At 45.6% G+C, this 10,956-nt stretch overlaps 1 protein-coding gene across 3 annotated transcripts; it reads left to right on the top strand.

The window, feature by feature from the left end:
- The first annotated feature begins 451 nt into the window (after positions 1-451).
- On the top strand, positions 452-10,210 carry KLK13 (kallikrein related peptidase 13). Of its 3 annotated transcripts, none has more exons than XM_003269831.4 (5): positions 452-540; positions 5,200-5,386; positions 5,726-5,994; positions 7,153-7,289; positions 9,064-9,267. In XM_003269831.4, the coding sequence occupies exons 1-5, from the start codon at positions 489-491 to the stop codon at positions 9,250-9,252; spliced, it is 834 nt and encodes a 277-aa protein (XP_003269879.3). In that variant the 5' UTR covers positions 452-488; the 3' UTR covers positions 9,253-9,267. The 3 variants fall into 3 exon arrangements, with proteins under 3 accessions (XP_003269879.3, XP_030677773.1, XP_030677774.1); XM_030821913.1 differs by having other exon boundaries at positions 470-540; positions 5,726-5,775; positions 9,064-10,210; XM_030821914.1 differs by lacking the exons at positions 5,200-5,386; positions 5,726-5,994 and having other exon boundaries at positions 470-540; positions 9,064-10,210.
- The last annotated feature ends 746 nt before the right edge of the window (positions 10,211-10,956 follow it).

Here is a 10,956-nt window from a genome sequence, read left to right as displayed (position 1 = left end):
TAGGAAGGATGGGGGAAAGCAGAAGGGCAGCTGAGTCAGGGAGAGGGAGAGTGAAGCTAGAGTCTCAGATCTAGAGAGAAACGAAGGGCGCGGACAGATAAGAACTTGGGCTAATACCAAGCGTGTGGACAGACCCAGAGGGGTAGAATGGAAGGCAGACTCTGGAGGAAAAGGGCGAGAGTGCACCGACCACCCAGCTCGCCAGAGGGCAGGGGAGGAGGGACGGCTTCCTGGGGTGAGGGGCTGCACGCCGGAGCCCCAGGGGGTTGCACGCTGTTCCTCCCACCTCGCCACTGCACCCCCACCAAGGATGGAACTGGAGGTGGGGGGCAGATTCCGGGGTCAGGGCTGTCAAGAGTGAATGAGGGGAGGAGAGATTCAGGAGCAGAGAGGTTTCAGACGCGGAGGTTCCGGGCACGCCCTCAACACCCCCTTCACCTTCTCCTCAGGCCCCGCCCACCCTGCCCTCCCCTCCCGATCCCAGAGCCATGTGGCCCCTGGCCCTAGTGATCGCCTCCCTGACCTTGGCCTTGTCAGGAGGTAAGAATGCGCGGGGGTGGAGGCGCGGCCACTCGGGACAATGGTAGGAGGGGTCGGGCCGGAGGGGGAGGGGGCGTGGGAGCCGCGAGCTCCGCCCCCCGCCCACTCGGGGCCGGGTCCAGTGGGGACAGCCCAGAGCTCTTCCTGCTTGTCCCTAGGTGACCTGGTTTCCCGGCTGAGGTTGGCCCTCTGATCCCAGACCTCTCACCTCCCAAAATACCCTCGCAGCAGCCCCTCCCGCGTTCAAGGCTTCCTATCCTCTCTGGAAAGCTGAAAGACACGGGTTCGCGTCCTGACGCTGCTGCTTTGAGCCAGTAGCCTAGCAGCTGCTTTGTGCCTAAATTGTTTTCATCTGGAAAATGGGCTTAATCTATAAGTGCTTACCACAGAAGGTCACTGTGAATATTGAAACGAGGTAATGCGTCGAGCCTTCAATATGCAGCAGGTAGAAGGGACTTGAAAGATAGCCGCTTAGCCGTTATTACTTTATTAGTAGTATTCTCTCTCTTTTTTTTTTTTTTTTTTTTTTTTGAGATGGAACCTTGCTCTGTCTCCCAGGCTGGAATGCAGTGGCACGATCTCGGCTTACTGAAACCTCTGCCTCCCGGGTTGAAGCGATTCTCCTGCCTCAGCCTCCCGAGTAGCTGGGATTACAGGCACCCGCCACCACGCCCAACTAATTTTTGTATTTTCAGCAGAGACAGGGTTTCGCCATGTTGGTTAGGCTGGTCTCGAACTTCTAACCTCAAGTGGCCCATGTCGGCCTCCCAAAGTGCCGGGATTACAGGCATGAGCCACCGAGCCTGGCCTCTAGTATTCTGTCTTCATACTCAGTCCCTTCCAGAACCTTCTAGATTGTTATTTTAATCCTTGGGTTGACCCCAAACCTATGTGACCTCACCCCAAATTGGTAGTCCTTAAGATCCTTATGGATCGTTCCCATCTTTCACTGCCATTGTAGGCAGGTTCTCTGGAAACCCCATTCATGAATCATTTATTCATTCAACAAACAGCTATTAAACACCATCCACTGTGCTGGGTGCTGTACAAGCGAGACACAGTCCCTGCTCTCAGCACCTGGAGTCTAGCGGGGACAGACGCAGATGTTATTCAAACAATTATCCAAATAATTAGTTAATAATTATCTTGACATGAGGTGAAGACTTTAAGGAGCCAAGCCAGGGGCCTAGAGATGTAATGGCAGCTTTCCGACCAGAGGCCTTCCCAAAGGGCTTGACCCTTGAGCCAAGACCTGAAAAAGGAGGGGTCTGTGGGTGCCTGGCACCTGGCACCATCCTTGGCCTGAAGGTGGGGTGGCTTTTCTCCTCTGGCGACACTCCCTGGATTCATGCCCGTGCCACTCCTGAGTGCCACACCCTAGGTAGGAGATCCACATGCTACACCTTGCGGAGTCCTCAACAACCTGTCGAGGTAGGTGCATTGTAATTACTCCAATTTCATGGCAGAGAAACGTAGGACTCAAAGACAGAAGGCTCCTGCTCCAATGACACCGGCGATGCCTGAGTCAGAATCCTAATCAAGGTCGTCCGCCGTGTCCTCCATATCCTGGACTTGAGGCTCTGAAAACCATTTTTATAACTTTTTACCTAATCATTTGCTTAAAGTTAGCTTTTTTCTTTTTTTTTTCACTCAAACAAAAGCATGTTCAAGTTTATATTACTGTCCTGAACAGAGAACAGAATTCTTTGTCATAAATAGAAGGTAAGGAAGGAAATAAATCCTGCACAATGAAAAGAAAATAAGATGTTTATTGGGTTGGACCACCTGAAATTGCTGATACTTGACCCTTTTTGACCTTCCTAAAACAACTTTTGCAGATGGTTCAACATAATAAATGTTAGGTGGCCTGATGAGGCTTCTGCGTCCTCCTGGCTTTAAAAAATGAGCTCAGTGAGGATTAGGGAGGTGTTAAAACCATATTAGCACCATCCTGAGACTTTATCCTTGACAAAATCAGGATTAAAAGAGAACTGGATGCTGGCTCAGCGTCTGAGTGTGCGATTTAATGTTACTTATATCTCATCTCTCTACCACCTAAAATGATCCTGTGCTCACTGATAACTTCTGTCCCTAACTGCAAACTACTGGGCTAATCCCACTGCTTGCCCTGTAGTTGGGGAAACTAGCTAGGGAGGTAGAGGGACCTGCTGTTTTAGCTAATAATTAAGAATAACATTTCCCACTGCCTGAGTGCTGTCTGTGCCACCTGCTGTGCTGTATGGTTTGAAATGCAAGATCATCTTGAATTCTTCAACTACGCAGTGAGAGATGAACTATTACTTTTTCTACTTGACAGCTGGGGAAACTGAGTGATTTGCATAAGGTCACACAGTCACAAAATGGCATGCATGTGCAGGATTGGATTCTCCCTGTTACGGACCCCTGCTATGCTTTCAATGGCAGACACAGTGCCTGGCACACACAACATTTATTTACTGAGCCCCCATTGTGTGCCAGGCACTGTGTTAGGTCCTGGGAATATGGTACTGAATAAAGCAGTTAAGGTGCCTGTTGTCAATGGAGCTTACAGTCAAAGTGGAGAGATTTTTAAAAATGAATATATACAAATGTGAAGAGAAATGAATAGCAATCATTGTTCTGATGAAAACCAACCAGAAGAATGTAATGGGGGATGAGTCGGGACCGGGAGAGTCAACATTAGACCAGGTGGTCAGGGAAGGCCTCTCTGAAGAGGAGACATTTGAGCTGACCCCTCAGAATTAACAAGGACCCAGACATACAACCTCTAAATTCTGAGAGTCATCCAGTAGAATATTCCATATATGTATATATGAAATATCCTATATCTGTGCTTTCCAATTATCCACTAGCCACTTCAGGCTATTGAACATTTGAAATATGGCTGGTGTGACTTAAGAACTGAATTTTTAATTTAGTTTTACTTCATTTTAATTAGTTTACATTTAAATAGCCACATGTAGCTAGTGGCTACCATATTAAACAACACAGGTCTGGAGAAAGGACTGTGCGGAGAGAGGAAATAGCAAGTATAAAATGTCTAGTATGGGGGCATCCAAGATGATTTAAATTCTTTTTTCTTTAAATGCCTGGTGTGTTTGAAGACCAGGTCCATGAGGCTGGACTAGAGGAAGTCAGAAGAAAGAGGCTGGAGATGGGGTGAAAGAGGCTGGCAAGGGCCAGGCAGCACAGAGTCCTGCACACCTTGGGAAGGCTTTTTGGATTTTATTTTAAAGGAAGTTGAGCCTGGGAACAACATCTGACTTTCTTTGTTTGAAGAGTCCTTGGCCTACTTTGAGAAGACTGGATCAGAGGGATGTAAAAGTGGAAGGATGTAGGTTAATGTTGTAGTCATTTGGGCTAGAGAAGATGGGGCATGGACCAAGATGGTGGCAGAAGTGTGGAGATAAGTGGATATTTGGGAGATAAAACCAATAGGAACTGGTTGTGAGTGATGAAGGAAAGAGGAGAAGCAAAGATGACTCCCAGGTTTGGGGCTGAGCACTGAGGTGGGAAATACTGGAGCAAACAGTTTTGATTGAGAAGAATCAAGTTGGGAATACAAAGCTTAAGATGGCTGTAAGGCATGCAAATCAACAGTGTTTGAGTTTTGAGCTTAAAGAAGAGTTCAGGGCTGGAGATGATTAGCCTATAGCTGGTATTTAAAGCCATGGAGGCAACCAGTATATATGTAGTGAAAGGATAGAGAGATGGGTGGAAAGATGATTGGATGGATGCATGGATGGACATATGGATAGATGGGTGGATGGATGGATGGATGGATGGATGGTTGGAATGGATGGATGAATGGATGGATGGATGGATGGATGGATGGATGGATGGACCAGTGGATGGAGGGAAAGATGAGTGGATGGATGGATGAATGGATGGATGGATAAATGGATGAGTGGATGGATGGATGCACGGATGGATGGATGGATGGATGAATGGATAAATGGATGAGTGGATGGATAATGAATGAGTGGATGGATGGATAAGTGGATGGGTGGATGAATGGATAAATGGATGAGTGGATGGATAGATGGACTAGTGGATGGTTGGATTAGTGGATGGATGGATGGATGGATGGATGGGCAGATGAATTGGTGGATAAATGGATGAGTGGATGGATGGATGGATGGATGGATAGATGGATGGATGGAAGGATGGATGGATGGTTAGATGACTACCTAAATGGATGAATGGATAGATGGATGAGTAGATGGATGGACAAATCAATAGGATGAATGGGGGATGGATGATTGGGTAGATTGATGGATAGATATTGCCTAGGTGGATGTGTAGGTCAATCTCACTTCCACCTCCTGAAATCCATCTTCTGGTAGAATGATATAAAAAATGCACGTGGAGAGAAAGTCAGGCTCCTGCTTACCTATCAGCAACATCCTCATTTTGTGAACTCTTCTGTTAACCCCCAGTGGAGGATTTGGTACTTCTTGGGAAAAGAATGTCACCTCTTTGCCCTAACTCATCGCCACTTGGTCAAGAATAGCAACTGCCAGAGGTCGGCAAATTCATCTTCAGTTCCTGGTCACCCAGGGCAATAATCTGACCCTTTCCCCAAACCCAGGAACCACAACTCCAGGGCTCCTCTGCCCCCTGGATCCCAGTTTTCTAACAATCTCTCTTCTTTACCAGGTGTCTCCCAGGAGTCTTCCAAAGTTCTCAACACCAATGGGACCAGTGGGTTTCTCCCAGGTGGCTACACCTGCTTCCCCCACTCTCAGCCCTGGCAGGCTGCCCTACTAGTGCGAGGGCGGCTACTCTGTGGGGGAGTCCTGGTCCACCCGAAATGGGTCCTCACTGCCGCACACTGTCTAAAGGAGTATGTGGGGGCCAGGGGAGCATGGGGTAGGGATGAGAATGGGACTGGGATTGTGGATGGTGTACAGTTGGATTTGAGGATGGAGTTGGAGTTAGGGTTGGGGATGGACATGGGGGTGAGAATGAGGTTTGGGGTTGAGATATGGGGATTGGGTACGGGAATAGAATCAAAGTCGGGGATTTGGATGGGATTGAAGTTGAGGATGGGGGAGATGTATTTGGAGATGAGGAAGTTAGGATGGAGAAGAGGTTAGGCTGGGGATGGGAAGAGGTTGGGGCTGGGATGGGGATGGAAATGGGCTCATCTTCTTTCCTAACCACTCTCTTTCTGCACCCACAGGGGGCTCAAAGTTTACCTAGGCAAGCATGCTCTAGGGCGTGTGGAAGCTGGTGAGCAGGTGAGGGAAGTTGTCCACTCCATCCCCCACCCTGAATACCGGAGAAGCCCCACCCACCTGAACCACGACCATGACATCATGCTTCTGGAGCTGCAGTCCCCGGTCCAGCTCACGGGCTGCATCCAAACCCTGCCCCTTTCCCACAACAACCGCCTAACCCCTGGCACCACCTGTCGGGTGTCTGGCTGGGGCACCACCACCAGCCCCCAGGGTATGCACCCACACAGGTGGCCTGAGGGCCCCATAAGAGTGACTGGGGAAACAGGGGCACAGATGGGAAGGAAGGTCTGAGGTAGATTCCTTTATATATAAAAATATAAATAAGTAAATAAATATCTACATATTTAAAGTTAGCTGCATCCTTTATATAAATATAAATGCATGAATATATAAAAATATATGAGTATATAAATTCATGAATATATAGAAATATAAATAGATCTAATATATATTAACATATTATATGATGTGTATTATGTATTATATAGTAATATATTTTATATTATACAAAAAGTATACAAATTAAATATATTTTATAAACTATAAAATTTATCAATTATGAATTTTAAATATGTATTTATGCATAATGTATATATTATAAATATATAATCTATATTTAAATTATATATTAGAAATGTATTTTATAAATGTATACATTTATATACTTATATACTGTAAATGAATTTTATCATTTATAACATATAAATCATACGTATGACATTTTTATATTTCTATAATTTATAAAATGTTTAACATATTAAATATGCTTATTAATAAAATTTCTAATAATTCAATTTAATAATTATATATCATTACTTAGTAAGTATAATACATTATAGATGTGAATTTAAAGTTGATGTATATACCAACAAGAGCCCTTTGCATCTCCCTAGCAATCCCTGACTCTCTCCCAGCCTCATGTTTGTATCTTTCTCCTCAACATGCCTTGTTTCTCTTCCTACAATCCTATCCAACTCTCCCATAACTCTTCCCATCCCTGTTCCTGCTTTTCCCATCTTTAGTTCTCTATTTCTGACCATCTCCCTATTCCAACTCCCTCTCTTCAACTTTCTTTCCCCACCACTGGCTTCACCACTCTCCTTATCAACCTCCCATTCTCTTGTCCCTTCCCTCCTTGTCCTTCCCTCCACTTTTCTCCTCATCTCTCCCTTTGCCTCTCTCTCATGTCCCTCCATATTTCTGTCACTTCCGTTGCTTTACCCAGATAGGTGCTCATCTCTTCTCCCACATCTTTCTCTTCCCATCTCAATTTTCTATCTATTCTTTACCCATTCAACTCGCCTATTTAACCTTCATCCCATATCCTATCCAGGTCGGATAGCTTAGACCTTCTCTTTCTTCTCCCCAGTGAATTACCCCAAAACTCTACAATGTGCCAACATCCAACTTCGCTCAGATGAGGAGTGTCATCAAGTCTACCCAGGAAAGATCACTGACAACATGTTGTGTGCCGGCACAAAAGAGGGTGGCAAAGACTCCTGTGAGGTGAGGCCGGGAGGCTGGTGGGTGCCTTGGACAGGATAGAAAGCCAGAATGGAAGTGACAGATGCTGGGGAAAAAGCTTTGTTTCCAGCCTTAGGGGAACCAATCTTTATAAGGCACAATGTCCCCTCACACAGGAGGTCAAGACAAAAACGGGTACCCAGGGATGGCAGGAATAATTCATCATAAGCCCCAGCTTTGACTGAGTGGCTGCCCAGATCCCTGTGTTGAGATGCATAAAGGTTGGTATTCTTTCACTTGTGAGTGATAGACAACCAACTCAAACTGGCTTAAACAAAATGCTGGCTTTTGTAACTGAAAATCCAGGTTGTCTGGCTTTAGGCACAGATGGATCCAGGTATGCAAATTGTGTGTTTGGAATTCTGTCTTTCTTTTAACTCTCAGCTCTTCTTTATTCTGTTTTGGCTTCATTCTCGGTTAGATTCTTCCCATGACAAGATGGCCCCAGCAGCTTTGAGCTTACATCCTACCCTCTAGGCAACCCTATTAGAAAGAGAACCTCTCTTTTCCAATAGTTCACACAAAAATCTTGAGCATGATTCTCACTAGGCTGACCTAAGTCATGTGTCTTGAGCCATCACTCCACCAGAGCTGTGGGATTCTCTGATGGGCCAAGCCTCAGTCACATAGTTAACTGTGGGTGCTGGAAAGGGGCAGGGACAAACTGCATGGATTGGGAGTGAAGAAGGGCAGTTCCCCAAATGAAAAAATCAGGAGAGGCTGTTACCAAAATAAGGGGAAATGGCCAAGTACAGTAGTTCATGCCTGTAATCCCAGCACTTTGGGAGGCTGAGGTGAGAGGATTACTTGAGCCCAGGGGTTTGAGACCAGCCTGGGCAACATAGTGAGACTCTGTCTCTACAAAAAGAAAAAGAAAAGTTTTTAAATTAGCCAGGTGTGGTGGAGTACACCTGCAGTCCTAGTTATTCGAGAGGCTGAGGCAGAAGGACTACTTGAACCCAGGAGTTCAAAGCTGCAGTGAGGTATGATCATGCCACTGCACTCCAGCCTGGGTGATAGAGCAAGCCCCTGTCTCAAAAACAAAAATAAATAAATAGAGCAAGACACTGTCTCTAATAAATAAATAAATAAAAATTTAAAAATGAATGTTTAATTTTTTAAAAATAAGAGGAAATGGATACTACATGAGCAAAAAACCGCCTTCATCAATAAAGAAGTTGAGATTTGATTCAGGGAGAAAGAGTATGATACTATATTAATGATATGTGCCTTGATCGATTAGTGATGTCTGCCTTGGGCCCAGGAAGAGAAATAGACTTACACGTGTATTGCATACCCTGCCCAGATATGGATGGGTTCACTCAATAGTGAGAGACACAAAGGAGCCTTAAAGTAGGAGCAGGGTCAGCTGGTGTGGGGCAGGGGGTGCAAGGTGGGATTTAGTACCAGGGAAACAAAAATGGGTATGAAGTAAGTTGTTACCATTTTAATGAAACTGAGGAACAGAGAAAAACAGAAATTTCTCTGTGTCTCTCTTTCTCTGGGCCTATCTCTGTCTTTCTGTCCCTATTTCTGTCGCTGGCTGTCTGTCCCTCTGTGTTTGTCTTCTTGTCTGTTTCTCACTGTCTTCATTGCTTTCTCTCACACCGTGTGCATCTGACTCTGCCTCTCTGAGTCTCCTTCTCTGTGTGTGTCTCTCTCCATCTTTCACTCTCTCCCCACATCTCCCTGTCCCTGCCTTGTTTAGCCCCAGCAAGGACCCACCTCTCTCTCTCTCTTTCTTTCCCCAACTCAGGGTGACTCTGGGGGCCCCCTGGTCTGTAACAGAACACTGTATGGCATCGTCTCCTGGGGAGACTTCCCATGTGGGCAACCTGACCGGCCTGGTGTCTACACCCGTGTCTCAAGATACGTCCTGTGGATCCGTGAAACAATCCGAAAATATGAAACCCAGCAGCAAAAATGGTTGGAGGGCCCACAGTAAAAGTTGAGAAATGTACCGGCTTCCATCCTGTCACCATGACTTCCTCACATTGTCTGCTTAGCCCTTCTCTGCTCCTTATTCCCAGTGTTCCATTTGAACCAGTGATCCATGTCCTGAAAAATGCTCAATCCCAGCTGACATTCCATGTTTCAGAAGCATTCAGGCACTGCCAGGCTTGCAGCCTCCCAGATGTTGCATCCCTGAAACGTCTCAACAACCTGAATGTCCCAACCCAGACAATGGCCCAGGTCTCTGAACTGCATCAGCGTGGCTTCTATGAGCCCAGATCACCACCTGAATGTTCTGTCTGTGGCACATTCTTAAATATTTCCATCAGCCCATCTCAACAATATATGTCCTATAAATGGACCATCCTTGACAACATCCTCTAACTCTTCAAGTATTTATTCAATGCCAGTATCCTAGACCTTCTATTTTTTGCACTCAAGAAGGTTCTAGACTCCCATGATAGTTCATCCTGAAAACATTCTCTTATGCCCACAATCTTCCGCCCTGACAACATTCTATGTACCTCTGTGACTCACCACAGCTAACACTGGATCCTCAGAATGGTTCATTCTCACACTGTTATGGGTGTCTCAGATGTCCCAACCCAACCTACATCCCACATTCTTCCAATACCCCACCTCTGCCAACATTCCCTCTCTGAATCAATGGCACCCTAGTCTCTAGAGTTAGGGGGTTCAGTATACCAAAGGGTCTCCTTGCCTGAACTATATTGTCTACCAAATATTCGGTCCTGTATCCCCTCCATGAACATCCTTGTTCAGTGTCCCTTGTTATGTCTTTGTCCATGACCCTAAAATGTAGTGCAAATCCTTGCTTTGGACAAGTTATAAAACTCACAGTCTCTGTGCTTTCTCATCTGTAAAATGGGTTCATAATTTTTTTTAATTGTAGAATTGTTACAAGAATAAATGTCAAGCATTTATCACTATTATTATTTGCATGGTTCCCATAAAATATTACCTTAGAATGTTAATAACAGCCCTTCGAATTTGCAGAGTGTCCAAAAAAAGTGTTGCACTCATTTATTTTCCTCAGGAGACATTTATTCAGTGTTGACTATGTGCAAGCACTCTCCTGGGTGTTGTTAAATATAGTTTATTTATGCAACAAATATTTGCACTTATCATGAGCCAGGCACTGTTGCAGAGACAAGTGATAACCAACGAGTTAAACAGATAAAAACTTCTGCCCTTGTAGAACTTACATTCTTTTCAGGAAGTCTCCATAACAAAGAATAAAGAAATAGGCTGTCAGGTGGTGCTACAAGCCATGGCAAGAAATGAAACAAGGGCCATGTGTGGTGGCTCATGCCTGTAATGCCAACACTGGGAGGCCAAGGTGGGAGGATTGCTTGACACCAGGAGTTCAAGACCAGCCTGGACCACATAGCAAGATCCCATCTCTACAAAAAAGTTTAAAAAATTAGCTGGACGTGGTGGCACGAGTCTGTAGTCCCAGCTAATCAGAAGGCTGAGGTGGGATGATTGCATGAGCCCAGGAGTTTGAGGCTGCAGTGAGCTATGATTGTGCCAGTTCACTCAAGCCTCAAGACCCTGTGAAGGAGAAGGAGAAGGGGAAGGGGAAGGGGAAGCAGAAGGGGAAGGGGAAGGAGAAGGGGAAGGAGAAGGAGAGGAAGAAGAAGAGGAAGAGGTAGAAGAAAGGATTAAGAATTGG

Source organism: Nomascus leucogenys, chromosome 10 (assembly GCF_006542625.1).
Source record: "Nomascus leucogenys isolate Asia chromosome 10, Asia_NLE_v1, whole genome shotgun sequence".
Lineage (NCBI taxonomy): Eukaryota > Metazoa > Chordata > Mammalia > Primates > Hylobatidae > Nomascus > Nomascus leucogenys.
The sequence above is the reverse complement of the archived record's forward strand: the minus strand, read 5'-3'. Positions and strand labels throughout refer to the sequence as shown.